General features: G+C 44.8%; 1 protein-coding gene across 3 annotated transcripts in view; it reads left to right on the top strand.

Moving 5' to 3' along the window:
• The window catches only part of KLHL12 (kelch like family member 12), an 85,566-nt gene that overhangs the window by 15,471 nt on the left and 54,699 nt on the right, over nucleotides 1-15,396 (top strand). For 2 of the 3 annotated variants that reach the window (XM_045012597.1, XM_045012596.1), the window contains exon 3: nucleotides 268-485. The exons of the other annotated variant lie outside the window; for it this stretch is intronic. In XM_045012597.1, the coding sequence (XP_044868532.1) occupies nucleotides 268-485 (218 nt within the window). The remainder of the gene's footprint in view (nucleotides 1-267; nucleotides 486-15,396) is intronic. 3 annotated transcript variants of the gene reach the window in all.

The following is a 15,396-nucleotide window of genomic DNA, read 5'->3' as shown; positions in this document are numbered from 1 at the left end:
TCCTTTTGAGTCTCTCCTATATCTGTCAAGTTATTTTTAATATGTATAAATAGTCAATGGCCTAAACATACAGTCTGTTGCTTTATTTTTTTCCTGGCCCCTGAAGAAATGTTTGCCTATATGCCCCTTTGTGTGTGCATACCTCTAAGCAACGCTTTGGGGTTTACTTTTCAATATAGACTAGAGCTTAGTTTTCTAAATTACTTTCCAAAGCAGTGATTGGATAGCAGAAGTGCGTGAGCTCACTCACTCGTCTCATTTCCATAGGTGTGAAGCAGGCTTGTTGTGAGTTCTTGGAAAGCCAGCTGGATCCATCAAACTGTTTGGGCATCCGAGATTTTGCTGAGACACACAACTGCGTTGATCTAATGCAGGCAGCAGAGGTCTTCAGCCAGAAACACTTCCCAGAGGTGGTTCAGCATGAAGAGTTCATTCTCTTAAATCAGGAAGAGGTGGAAAAGCTCATCAAATGTGATGAAATTCAGGTAAAGGTAGCAGGAGCTGTTGTGCAAATCAGTGAGAGCAAAATACTACTTGAAAGAAAAGCAAATCGCGGTATGTCTAGCGCCATTGGTTAGCTCAGCCACTCCAAGAGTATTATATCTCAGGCAGGCTCTGAATGCTCTACTGACATCTGCTTCTTACTGAATCAGCTGCATAATCTGAAACTGACGGGTAGCGTGTAACCTCCCCTCTACAGCAAGGTAGCTATCCTTGGAACATGGAGAATGAAACATTGGTTACTGTGTTGGTTACTAGCTGATATGAAAAGACCAGTACTACAAACCGGAACCAAATTAATTACAGTCAAGGAGAAAAGCTAGGACACAACAGCCACGGAGGATATTTCTCTTTGGTGTAGAACAGAAATCGTGAACGTTGGCCTGGGCTTGACAGTTGGTGATCAGTTGGGTTAAAAGTTGTAGTGAAAACAAAAATAGTTACAATGGGATATATTTATTAGGCATCAGGTTATGCTTAGGCCAGTGTTGATTGTTGATAGGATAGTGCTTGTGGATTCTGCTTTCATCTCCAGTGTGTTCTGTACAGACAGGAAATATCTCACTCTTCTAGTTTCGCTGGCATTCATGGGATCCATGTCCCGGGATAAAGTTGTACCCCAACATAGCAGACACTTATGGAGCTGGTTTACATTAACTTTAGAAGTTCTGGAACAGAACAAATTTAGAGCAAATTAAAAAACACCCTGGCATTTGTATTGCTATTCTATAGGCATCACTAATACAATAGTGATTTTAAATTAATTGAAAGCTTTTTAATCCAGCTGCATTTTGTGAGGTGTGCTTGGCCAGCCCAATGTTGGGTAATGTCCTCTGTGGATGTGAAGTCTGAGCTCTTCCCCCTTGTCTCCCTTTGCTCATAGGCTTTAAGGCCAGAAGGGACCATTATGATCATCTAGTCTGACTTCCTGCACATCACAGGCCACAGATTCTCACCCATCCACACCTGCAATAGGGCCATAACCTCTGGCTGAGTTACTGAAGTCCTCAAATCTTGATTTAAAAACTAAAAAGTTAGAGAATCCATCGCTTACTCAAATCATCAATTGACCTGTGCCCCACACCACAGACGAAGGTGAAAACCCCCCAGGGTTAATGCCAATTGGACCTGGGACGGGAATTCCTTCTCAATCCCAAATATGGTGATCAGGTAGATCCTGAGCATGTGGGTGAGACCCACCCACCAACCAACCTCCTGGGAAGAATTCTTTGTAATAACTCTGAGCCTTCCCCATCTAGTGTCCATCTCTGGCCACTGAAGATATTTGTTAATAACAGTTGCAGATGGTCCATATGCCATTGTAGGCTACCTCATTGTACCATCCTCTACCTACATTTATCAAGCCCAGTCTTGAAAGAGGTTAGGTTTTTGCCCTTACTACTCTTCTTGGAAGGCTGTTCCAGAACTTGTTGATGGGCAGTGTATATCCCTTTTCTTTTGTGCCATCATTGGGCCTTAAGCACCAGGGAGAGAGAGGAGTTAAGTTATCCCTCTGATAGCAATTATATCTCCCTTCTGCCTTCGTTTTGTTAGGCTAAACCAGCCAACCTCCTTAAGTCTCCTCTTATAAAGTTGGTTTTACTTTACTCTGATCATCCTAGTAGCCCTTCTCTGCACCTGTTCCAGTTTGAATTCATCTTTCTTATACATAGGAGACCTCACCTGATGCATCCTAGGATTGTGTTAGCATTTTTCATGGCTGCATCACATTGGTGGTTCATAGTCATCCTGTGATCAACCAGTCCATCCAGGTCTTTCTCCTCTCTGTTGCTTGCAACTGATAAATCCCCAGCTTGTAGCAAAACTCCTGTCGTTAATCCCTAAATGCGTGATCTTGCACTCTCCACTATTAAATTTCATCCCATTTCTATTACTTCAGCTTCAAGGTTGTCCAAATCTTGTATGATATTCTGGTTCTCCTCCATATTGGCAATACCTCCAACTTTGTGTCATCTGCAAAATTTATTAGTACACTCCCACTTTTTGTGTCAAGGTCATTAATGAAAATGTTAAATAAGGTTGGTCTCAAGACTGATCCTTGAGGTGTTCCACTTGTACTTTCTCTCCAGCCCGATAGTTCACTTTTCAGTATGACCTGTTGTAGTTTCCCCTTTAACCAGTTTCTTACCCGCCTTTCGATTCTTGTATTAATCCTCATCTTTTCCAATTTAACTAATAATTACCCACATGGAACTGTATCAAATACTTTACTGAAATCCAGTTAGTTTAGATTGACTGCTTTTCCTTTGTCTAGATTAAAAGTCCTATCTCAAAGAAAGAGATCATGTTGGGTCTGGCACAATCTACCTTTTTGTGAAACCATGTTGTATTTTATACAAATTACCATTTATCTCTGTCTTTAATTACGCTCTCTTTCAGAATTTGTCCTAACATTCTGCCTACAACTGAGGTCAAACTACTGGGCTTGTAGTTTCCCTGATCACTTCCTCCACTTTCTTAAATATAGGTACAATAGTTGCAATTCTCTAGTCATAATGTATGAATCCTGAGTTTATTGATTCGTTAAAAATCTTTGCTACTGGGCTTTCAATTTCATTTGCCAGTTCCTTTAATATGCTTGGATGGAGATTATCCCGGCCTCCTGATTTGGTCCCATTAAGCAGTCTGAGTTTGGCTTCCACCTCATATGTGGTAATTTCTACTTCCATTTCCTTGTGCCCGTTAGCCATCTGGCCACTCCCCCCAAGATCCCCATTAGCTTTATTGAAAACTGAGGCAAAGTATTCATTTAGATGTTGGGCCATACCTAGATTATCTTTAATCTTTATGCTGGATTCCCCCTTCTTTTGTTGTTTTCTTTTTATTTATATGGCTAAAGAACCTTTTATAATTGGTTTTAATTTCCTTTGCAAGATCCAGCTCTGCTTGGCTTTTGGCAGTTCTCACTTTATCCTTATGCTTCCAGACCTCCAGGAGGTAGCTTTCCTTGCTAATCCATCCCTTCTTCCATGCCTTGTAGGCTTTCTGCTTTCTCTTAGTAAGCTGTTTTGAGATGTTTGGTCTGCAACCCTTCCCTATGAGTTCCCCCCCCCCCCCCCTTGCTTGGGTTGCAAGTTGCAGGTGGTTTCTATATCTTTGACTTAAAATAATTCCAAGCCTCCTTCATGTTTGCTGTTGTATACATCAGCTCTGGTCAGAGGGGCGAGTGTACAGATATTTTGGCTCCAAAAGCAGTGGAGACTTTCATGTTAGGAGCATTTTCTGCAAATAAATTAATAGCATTTTCTACCCAGTATTTTTGGTTGACCTAGAGAGCTCTTTTTGGTTCTTATGCAGAGCATCTTTTTCTCCATTTCCTGAAGGAGCTATCAGACATTCCAAAAACAATTTGTGTTGGTGCCCAGTGTCCTATTTCAGAAAGAAATTAAAGACCTAAATGTATATCAGTCATTCTTTGTATGCTGCTCAGCAGCATTAGGAGTGCATGCACCATTCCCATGAATGTGGGATTTTTCCACCTAGGTGAGCAGTAAACTGCAGGAGTGTATAGGGGATCTGTGATCTTCAGGAATTTAGGACCAGATTTACAGTCCCGCAAACTTAGCCTTTATTTTTTTTTTTTGAAGGTTTATTGGTTGCCTGAAACCTGGCAAATAATTGGTCTCAAGTTTTGTGGGAAAATTGATTCTTTTTCATAAATTTAAAATAAGTAAAACATTCCCCTGTATAAGAAACTCTGGTGTGTGTTACTTCTAATAGAAAAGTTTACTTATGTAGCTTAATACATTGATACCAACAATTACAAGATTGAAAGGGGCAATATTTGCGTGAAATGACTCTGCATTAACTGGACCAATGTGTAGATGCCTCTGCCTCTTCTCACTGTGTTACAGGACTGGCCCACCTGCTCCAGTAAAGATTTTGAACTCTACATTGGGTTTTGTGGCCTTAAATTATAATTAAAGCAAAGAAAAGTTAAATATGAAAAAATGAATTAAAATAACATTGAAGGGCCGTCTTAAATTCACCACTGCGGGAAATTCATAATTAATGTTTAAAGAGCCCAGCTGAGATTGGGACCTCATTGTGCTGGACACTGCACGGGCAAAGATTAAGAGACAGTCCCTGCCCTAAAGATCGTAGAGTCTCTAACTAAACCAAACATGGTGTGGGGGAGTGGCAGAACTCATCAGCAGAATGACAGGTGGCAAACGGCATGGTAATGCCACAATATCTTTTAAACTCTTTTGAGGGAAGATTTTCAACCAAACAGAAAAGGAGGGAGAAGAGTCACTGAAGACAGAGAGGCAAATGGTGTAAGAGAGGGGAGAAAAGGGAGAGGGATGGGAAGGGAGGAGGCTAGAGTGAGGCAGAGGTGAACTGACCATGGGCGGGGAAGCAAACAGCCAATCAGCAGATGGGAGAGACTGTCCAGTAAAGCTGTGAAACAGTCTGATAACATCAGGAGTCCCTGCTGCAGCCAATATCGTGTCAGCCTGGGCTGTCCTAGGCATACTCATAGAAATTTGGGGCACCACTGGGTCTTAGTGTCCACCCTCCCCCCCCCCCAGCCTCTTCCTGTCCCTGTTCTGACCCTTCCTGCAGGCTCCCACAGCTGGCTGTTGCTCCCTCCTGACTCTTATTACAGAGAGGATCTAGTAACTTAAAAGTGAAAAAGCCTGCCAGATCTATTAGCACAACATCAAAACTGTTAAAGAGCCATTCAATTGGTAATTAGGCCATTTAACAGGCATTTGCCAACCCCTAAGTATATACTGTCACTTTCAGAATTTACTGACAAAAACAGTTGTGCATCACTGTAGTAAGATCAAGTGTTTACTCAGAACATGTTAGTCTACAGGACCTTAGTTTAAAATTTGTTTTAAAAATATTTCATTAGTGAGTTGGTGTAACAATGTTGCCTCTGGCAGGACACAACTGAGAGTATCAATTCAGGACAAATTGCTTAGAGCAGGGCAGTCATAGCCCCAGGCTGGTGATTCTCCACCTCTAAGGCAAACCAAACCAGTCAAACAGAGGCCATGGCTACACTTGCAAATTTGCAGCACTGCAGCAGGGTGTGAAAACACACCCTCTCCAGCGCTGCAAATTGCGGCGCTGCAAAGCGCCAGTGTGGTCAAAGGTCCCAGCGCTGTACGTTATTCCCCACAGGGAGGTGGAGTACGGACAGCGGCGCTTTGACTACACTTAGCGCTTCAAAGCGCTGCCGCGGTAGCGCTTTGAAGTGCAAGTGTAGCCTCAGGCAGAGAGGACTTCGGTCTCACCCCCCTGGTTAACCTTAAATCATACAAGCAATTCCCTTAGACATTCCAGTTTCCCAGTATCACCACCAGTGCCACTCATTATGGGGATGAATGATTATGAAAACCAATACCCCAGTAAAAGAAAAAAGGTTCGCCCGATCCCAAAGGACCAGGCTCCAGACCCAGGTCAATATACCAGTCAGATCTTACCCACAAATCACACTGTTGCCAATCCTTTAGAATCTAAAATCAAAAGGTTTATTCATAAAAAGAAAGAAATATAGATGAGAGCTAGAATTGGTTAAGTGAAATCAATTACATACAATAATGACAAAGTCCTTGGTTCAGGCTTGTAGCACTGATGGAATAAATCAAGTCTCTGGAGTACATCCGCAGTTGGGATGGGTCATTCAGTCCTTTGTTCAGAGCTTCATTTTCTAGCAAGTTTCCTTCAGAAGTAAGAAGCAGGACTGAAGACAAGATGGAGGAGATGCAGCAGCCTTTTATAGTCTCTTGCCATGTGGCGTTTGCTTTCTTTGTTCCAAAACAAGCTACCCAGCACATGGCTTGGAAAAAAATCAAAATTCTGTCCATAGGCATGACCCTGCATGCCTTACTGAGTCACAAGGTGGATCTGCCTTCTCTCAATGGGTCAGTTGTATAGCTGATGGTCCTTAATGGGCCATCAAGCAAACTAGACAGCGCTGACGCCAAATTGTCTGGGGTGTCACCCAGAAGCACAGAACAAGTTCGAAATACAGACCGTATAGAGCCAATACTTACAACTTTAAATACAAAAATGATACATGCATACAGAAAGCATAATCATAACCAGAAAACCATAACCTTGTCTTAGACACCTTATTTGACCCCCTTTTATACAAGATTCGGTGCCACTACAGGACCTTGGTTGCAACAATGATCTATACAGTCCCAGTTCATATCAATAACGTCACAGTTGGTGAAGATTATAAAATCACATCTGTAAAAAATCCTTGCATAGATTTTTAGATGCACAATCATCTTTAGCTTTAGATGCTTGAATCTTCTCAAACACATTTTTTTAAAATAAATCCTTCAAAAGACCATCCTTCTCTAAAATACATATTTGTGTTTAAAAAAAAAAAATTGCTTCCAAAGTCTTCCTGTCCTTTGTCCATCCCTTTCTCCCTTGACCTCCCCCCCCCACCCCTGTTGAAGAGAGGCTTTAAAGGGACAAGATCCCTTTCTTTCCACATAGCTGGATAAAGAGTTTCCCTTTCTTTACTTCTGATTATCTGATGAACTAGTTTTAAGAGAACCCTCCAGCAAAATCAGTACTTAGTAAGATATAAAATCCTTTGTCATGCCTAAAATCTTTGGAAAAATATTTTTTAAAGTTGGTGAAACTTCATAAACGTCTATTGTTATGTAGATCACACACAGTAAATTAGTGTTCCCTTTTTCTAAAAGCAATGAACATTGTTATGAACAGACTAAATCTCTGTGACTGATTAATTTAAAATAATGTCTTTGTTTCAGTGAGTTAAATATGTAGTAATCTGGAATGATTACTTTATAAAGGCTTAAGAGTACATTTAAAATATAAAATCAGCTTAGAAATACTGATGAAGAAAATGTAAAACAGAGAAGAACTGCATCATGTATTTCATAATATTTAATGTTGTATTCAGCAAGATAGCTGACTCACCCTTACTACAAAGTTTTTGTAAATAAATCTCTGACAAACTTCAGGGTATATCAAAAAACCGGTGACTGACATTTTTAATTCCAAAATTTAGTGCTTTTAATTAGGTACCTTCTGCATAGCCAGTCTTCACCTTCTGGCATGCAGTGGAAAACATGCCCCATTTTCTTTAGAAAGAAATTGCAGAAGAGTGTTTCTCTCCCCCCCCCCCCATGTCATTTGCTTCATTTGGGTTCAGGGATTTGGCTGGAAGGGGATGAGCGTGGAGGGGGAGGGAAGAGAGGAGGGAGAGGGTGGGGCCTGGGCAGAGTGAGGGCGGGATCTGGGGCAGAGCCGGAGTGGAGTATGGGCAGGGCCACAGGCAGAAGAAGTGGAGAGCTACCCTTCCCAAGCAGCAGCTTCACCCACTCGCCCAGGACAGCAGGTAAGAGCAGGTCAGCACCTGGACACCCAGTGCGCACTGCAGTCTCCTTAGGCAGGGGCCATATTCACAGAGCCGAATGCACCTGCACCGCACATTCTGTATGAGGGAGAGGATACAGGGCTCTCTGTGGGGAACTGTGACTCTCCACCACCGTGAGGTGGGCCGGGCGGCTTGGTATCCTTGCTGCCTTGTGTGTCCCCCCCACCCCGTTCCCTGGCTGTGAGCCCAGGCTGCCGTAGGGCATAGGGGCACCAGTTTAATACTACGTAGTGCCTCATAAATCCTAAGGATGGCCTTAATGTCAGCAGCACTGTCTTGGAACTTCTGTCTTCCCCCCACCTACATGGTTGTGGGGCTGGGTGGTTCCACATAGGTTTCAGTGGAGGAGGAGTCTCTTCTGCATAGCTCTTGCACAAAGGGTGCTTTGGGTGGAGGTATGCCTGTTTGTAGAAATGCAAAAACAGGAAAGACTCAGGGCAGGTCTACACTACGGGGGAAAATCGATATAAGATACGCAACTTCAGCTACGTGAATAACGTAGCTGAAGTCGAAGTATCTTATATCGATTTACCTACCGTCCTCACGGCTCGGGATCGATGTCCGCGGCTCCCCATGTCGACTCTGCTACCGCCGTTCGGGTTGGTGGAGTTACGGAGTCGACAGGAGTGCGTTCGGGGATCGATATATCGCGTCTAGATGAGACGCGATATATCGATCCCCGAGAAATCGATTGCTACCCGCTGATACGGCCAGGATGGTGCTGAAAGAGGCTTAATTAAAAGAAGCCACCCTCCAGTTGACTTGCTGGATTAACTGAATTGTGATCGTCTAGCCTGACCTTGTGTATAACACAAGCCATAAAACTTCCCCCCAAAAAATTTGTAGTGAGTATCTTTTAGAAAAACATCCAACCTTAATTTAAAAATTGCCAGTGGTGGAGAATCCACCATGACCATTGGTAAATTGTTCTGATGGTTAATTATGCTGACTGTTGAAAAATATATGCCTTATTTCCTGTCTGAAGTTGTCTAACTTTGATTTCTAGCCATTGGATTGTGTTATATCTTTCTCTGCCAGATTGAAGAGCCCATTATTAAATATTTGTTCCCCATGTAGGTATTTACAGGCTGTGATCAAGTCACTCCTTAACCTTCTTTTTGTTAAGCTAAATAGATTGAGTTCCTTGAGTCTATTACTGTAAGGCATATTTCCTAATCCGTTAATCATTCTCGTGGTTCTTATCTGAACCCCCTTCAGTTTATCTGTATCCTTCTTTCTGTGAGCACCAGAACTGGACACAATATTCCAGCAGCAGTCACATCAGCACCAAGTATAGAGATAAAATAACCATTCTGCTCCTACTCGAGATTTCCCTGTTTATGCATCCACGGGTTGTATGACCCCAGGGGTCTCAAACTCAATTTACCTTAGGGCTAGTGCCAGTCCTCAAATCCTCCCAGAGGACCAATAATGTCACTGAAGATTGTGTTCATGCCACTTCCCAGCCTGTTTCCCACCCTTTTCCCTCGCTCCCTTGGCCTCATGCTGCCCTGGCTGACTCTGCCTGGCGATTAGTGACGCTGCCTCCATGGCTGACCTTGCCCAGCGACTAGTGATGGTATCTCTGTCCCTCTCCCCCAGCCAATGGGAGTTGTCAGGGGGGGGGCGGCTCCTGCAGCTGGCAGCATGGCTGAATTGTTCTCTCCTCGGCGGCTCCACCAGCAACAGCAGGAATAGGGAACTGCTTGCAGGGAGCCGAGCTGCCTGAGTTGAATGACATCAGGATGGAGCAGTGTTGTGAATCTCTCCTGCCCGCTCCCCTCCTGTCCCCTCGGGCCACGAGGGCCGGATGAAAGAACTTTTTAAAAAGTTTCCGTGGGCCACAGTGGGGAGGTTCTCTGGCTACAGATGGCCCGTGGGCCAGGACTTTGAGACCCCTGTATTAGCCGCTTTAGCCTTAGAATTACACTGGGAGCATATGTTCTTCAACTGGTTGCTCATGTGCATTCCAATAAGTGTGTGCGTGTGCTGCGTGCATGATCATTGGAAGGTTTTTCCCCTAGCAGTACCTGTTGGGTCGGCTGTGGAGACCCCTGCAGTGGCGCCTTTATGGCAGTGTATATAGGTCCCTGCTGACCCGCTGCCTGCTAGGTTCCTTCTTACCGCCAGTGACGGTCATTGGAGCAGCTCAGTCTCTTGCATTCGCAAGTGCCTATCTAGTGGTTCCCTTTTCTTAGTTGTTAGTTCATTATATAGTAGTTTGTAGTTGGACTGGACTCTTACTAGCTTCCCCAGGCACCGTGGCATGCCTTGGTCTCAGGGACTTAAGGCATGTGAGAGGTGTGCGAAACCTATGTCCACAGGTGATCCACATGCTACCTGTCTCAAGTGCCTAGGAGAAGGCCATCAGACAGATAAGTGCCCAATTTTCAGGAGTTTCAAACCTAGGACTAAGAGCAAGACTATCATTTGAAGCTCCTCCTGATGGAGTCGGCCTTCCATCCACAGCTGGCACCAGAAGCAGCACCGGAATCATCGGTAATATCAGAACCCAAGGCCTATGGCCCCACACAGAACTATCGCTGCATATCAACGTGAGGGAACTGAGGGGGGTTTGTCTGGCATGCCAAGTGTTTTAGGCCCACCTGCAGGGTGCACATGTGTCAGTGCTGACGGACGACACTGCAGCGATGTTCTATATAAACAATAGGGTGGTGCTCACTCCTCTCCCCTGTGTCAGGAAGCCCCTGAGCTGTGGGATTTTTGTATCACCCACTCGATACACCTAGAGGCATCCCATCTTCCGGGAGCGCAAAACAAACTAGCTGATTGCCTCAGCCATTCATTTCATGGTCACGAATGGTCCCTCAGGCTCTCCCCACATAGACCTGTTCGTGACACAGAGCAACAGGAAGTGAGAGCGGTTCTGTTCTTTCCTGAACCACAGCCCAGGCTCCATTTGGGGACACCTTTCACTTTTCAAGGATAAGTCACCTGCTGTATGCGTTCCCGCCCTTCTCTCTCATGCACAATGTCCTCCTCAAGACTCGCTGGGACGGGGCTTCCTTGATCCTCATAGTGCCAGTGTGGCCCCACCAGCAGTGGTTCACCGTGTTGATGAACCTCTCAGTGGACAGGCCAGCGGCGCTTCCTGTATGCCCGATCACAAGGACCACGGCCATCTGCAACACCCAAACCTGGAGTCCCTCCACCTCACGGCGTGGAAACTCTATGGCTGAACTCTCTTGAGCGTCAATGTTCGGACCCAGTAGGAAACCCTCCACTCATGCCATGTACCTGGCAAAGTGGGAAGCGTTTTTCCATCTGGTCTTGACAAAGGGGAACTGAACCGCAGCTAGCATCAATTCCCCTTGTTTTGGACTACCTGTTATACCTTAAGCAGCAGGAGTTAGCAATATCCTTTCTCAGGGTACACCTTGCTTCCATTTTGACTTTTCACTAGGGGGGGCAGCGGGTGGGTCAGTCTTCGGTAATCCCATGGTGGGCAGGTTTATCGAGGACTTAGACAGACTTTATCCCCAGGTATTACAGCCCGTTTCCCAGTGGGACCGTAACCTAGTCCTGTTTGCACTCATGGGGGCCCCCTTTCGAGCCCATGGCAACCTGCCCTCTGTCCTACCTCTCCTAGAGGGTGGCCTTTCTGGTGGTCATAACCTTGTCCAGAAGGATATCCGAGCTCAGAGTGCTGACTTCTGAGCCCTTCAGACAGTATTTTATAAAGACAAGGTGCAGCTATGCCCTCACCCTGCGTTTCTGCCAAAGGTAGTCTCTCAGTTTCATGTGAACCAAGACATATTTTTACCTGTGGTCTTCCCTAAGCCTCATGCCAGTAACAGAGAGCACATGTTCCAGTCCCTGGATGTTAGGCGTGCCCTAGCATTCTACATTGAGCGACAAAGCCATTTCGTAAGTCACTGCAGCTCTTTATTGCAATCCCAGAAAGGATGAGGGGGCTCCCGATCTCGTCCGAGTGCATTTCATCATGGATCATGTCCTGTATCAGGACTTGCTATGACCTGGCAAAACTTTCAGCCCCTCCGCTTACAACGCAGGTGCAGGTGTTGTCAGCGCAGGTGTTGTCAGCAGCGTTCCTGACGCAGGTCCCTATCCAGGACATATGCAAGGCAGCAACATGGTCTTCCATCCAGACCTTCACGTCACACTACGCCATTACTCAACAGGTGAGGGATGATGCAGCCTTTGGCAGGGCAGGCCTGCACTCAGCAACCAGGTGAACTCCAACCCCTCCCCCAGGGAAACTGCTTGGAAGTCACCTATAGGAATGCACATGAGCAATCACTTGAAGAAAAAACGGTTACCTACCTCTCATAACTGTTGTTCTTCAAGATGTGTTGCTCATGTCCATTCCAATTCCTGCCTGCCTCCCCTCTGTCGGAGTGTTCTGGCAAGAAGGAACTGAGCAGGAGGTGGGTCGGCAGGGACCTATATACACTGCCATAAAGGCGCCACTCCAGGGGTCTCCACAGCCGACCCAACAGGTACCGCTAGGGGAAAAACCTTCTGACGATTGTGCACACGGTGTGCTCACACACCTATTGGAATGGACATGAGCAACACATCTCGAAGAACAACAGTTACGGGAGATAGGTAACCGTTTTTAAAGATGATTATCATGACTCCCAAATCTGTTTGAGTAATTACTTCCAAGGATAAGAGTCCCCATCCTGTAAGTATGGCCCACGGTCTTTGTTCCTATATGTTTACATTCACATTTAGCCATATTAAAATGCATGTTGTTTGCTTGCACCCAGCTTACCAAGTGATCTAGATTGTACAGTGTTAGTGACCTGTCCTCTTCATTATTTACTATTCTCCCAATTTTTGTGTCATCGGCAAACTTTGTAAGTGATGATTTTATGGAATTATGGAGCTGGTCATCAAGGAATCGGAGAGAGAGGAAGTTAGAGAGGAGGTCTGGCGGTTTGTAACCACTAGTGAAAATGATCTTGAATGTTTGTGGATCAAAGTTCTAACAGATAAAACACAACCTGGGGTATTAGTTGCAGGGCCAGCTCTAGGTTTTTTGCCGCCCCAAACAAAAAATTTTTTTGGCTGCCCCAACCCCAGCCCTGGGCTCCCCCCCACACTCCCCTGCTGCCCCAGCCCTGGGCTCTCTTCCCCCCCCCCCCACCTACACCCACTGCTGCCCCAGCCCTGGGCTCTCTTCCCACCCCACCCCACCCCCTCGCACCCTCCTTCCACCCCAGCCCTGGGTCACTGCTAACTTGCTCCAGGGCGGGTCATTCAGCAGGAATTTTGGATGTGCACAGAACACAGACAGGATTGGTTCCCATATGGTTACAGAACTGCAGTAAAGTGGAACAATTTTTCAGCTTGTGTGATTGGAGGATATCTGGATGCATATTATAAGACTGTCCTCCATAAATGAGGAAAAGTTGAGGTGCCTTTATTATTCTTTTGTTCCACTCTTTGTTTCTATGGGGAATTTGCCAATGCAATATCACTGTCTTCCTTTTAAACAAATAAAACTTAAAAAAAAAAAAAAAAAAAAAGGCAATGTCTGTTGAAAATAGCAATTCCAGTCCTAAAACCACTCGGAAGCATTTCTTGCTCAATTTTATCCTACTTTTTCTACAGCAAATTACAGTGGATCAGTATATTTGATTTGGGAGAAATGCAGTAACAGCTGCCCAAATTGAGCTTGAGCACTCCTGAATTTTGAGGTGTTCAAATCTGGAAGACAGGTGCTAGATTCCCTTTCTGAATATTAGCTAAATCTGGAAAGGAAAAGTCAATTTCTGCTTCCATGGCTCAGAAGTGGAAATCCTCCTATGTGCCTGGTACTGTATCTAAAGCTGCTGAAGTCCCCTAGCAGAGCCTCCCATCCCTTACTTTTCATTTTAAATTCTAGTGGGATCCACATACCTCCCTTACTAGGTTTCAGATAGAGAGGGGCACTGTCCATTTAGTCCACACAATTCCTCCTTTGGGGGCTGCAAGGTGAAGTTACACCAGTATCCCTAATCCAGTCTGGGGATGGGTTCTGAAGGGGATATCTGGGCCAAAGCCTTCTACTCCTTGGGCACACTTGTTCCCCATTCACAGTGCCACCCTGCTCTAGCAGTGAGCTCTCCATTCACAGCAAGCTGCAGCATGGAGTTCAGCTGCCATACTCCCTCCCCCTCCCTTTCCTGTTGATAGCGGCCAAGGGCATGCTGGAAAATGTAGTTCTTTCCCTGCTCCAGGGCTGGCTCTATAGGCAGGGAACTAACCAAGGAACTACAGCTCCCAGGGCCCCCTGTTGGTTCTCAGCTCCCAGGCTCGATCCCTGTGGGCTGCCGCCCCTGCAAATGGGCTGCCCCAAGCACCTACTTGCTTTGCTGGTGCCTAGAGCCGCCCCTGATTAGTTGGTGTCTGCCACAAACCCATAAATCACACTAGGGAACAGAATAGTGCTCTCCTTATGAATCTTTCCAGATCTAATGCATCCAAGGGTGCTGAGGGAGTTGGCTGATGTGATTCCAGAGCCACTGGCTATTATCTTTGAAAATTAGTGCCAATCGGAGGAGGTCCCAGATGATTGGAAAAAGGCAGCCTCACTTCAGTCCCTGGCAAAATCATGGAGCAGGTCCTCAAGGAATCCATTTTGAAGCACTTAGAGGAGAGGTCATCCTGTTTATCCTTTTTAACAACTAGCACAACATTAGCTCTCTTCCAGCAGGGCTTTGGAGCTGTGCAAAAACCTGCAGCTCCACTGCTCCGGAGCTGCTCTGGGCTCCACTCCAAAGCCCTGTCTTCCAGTCTTCTGGAACTTCCCCATCCTCCAAGTTTGATTGAAAATCAACGTTAATGATCCAGCAGGCTCCTCAGACAGCTCTTTTTAAAAAACTCTTTGATGGATGTAATCCAGACCTGCTGACTTAAAAATGTCTAACTTTAGTAGCTGCTGTTTGACATCCTCCTAAGGTACTAGTGGAATGGAAAGAGTGTTATATGATATAACTACATCATCTGTGTTTTTTCCCTATTACAGAACAGAATAATTTTGTGAACACTTCTGTCTTTTCTGCACTATTATTGATACTTCTACCATTTCCATCTAATAATGGACCAATACCATTGTTAGAATTTTTTGTTCCTAATATATTTAAAACACTCCTTATTGTCCTTAATTCTGCTGACCATAGATTTCTCCTTTTGTTCCTTTTCTCTGATCAATTTTCAATAATTGTTTGCTTCTGATTTATATTCATTACTATTAACTTCCCCTTCCTTCCATTTGTTTATATATTTATTTTGTATACCAGCCTTCACTTCCCCTCTAAATCAGTATTTTTAACTAGTACAGCTAGTTCCTCAATTGTAGGATTGTGGCTTTTGGGTATCTAGAAAAGTGTTATTAATTCCCAAATATTCACATTTTTCTGATTCTTCTTCCCAGCTGATTTGGCTAATAATTGTTTCCAGCTTTATAAAATTGGTTCCTTTTAAAGCATCAAGTATGTGTATCACTGGTCTATAGTTTATTCTGCTTC

The sequence above is a fragment of the Mauremys mutica genome, chromosome 4 (genome assembly GCF_020497125.1).
Source record: "Mauremys mutica isolate MM-2020 ecotype Southern chromosome 4, ASM2049712v1, whole genome shotgun sequence".
Taxonomy (NCBI): Eukaryota; Metazoa; Chordata; order Testudines; family Geoemydidae; genus Mauremys; species Mauremys mutica.
Note: the sequence above shows the minus strand (reverse complement) of the source record. Positions and strands in the feature narration are given on the sequence as shown.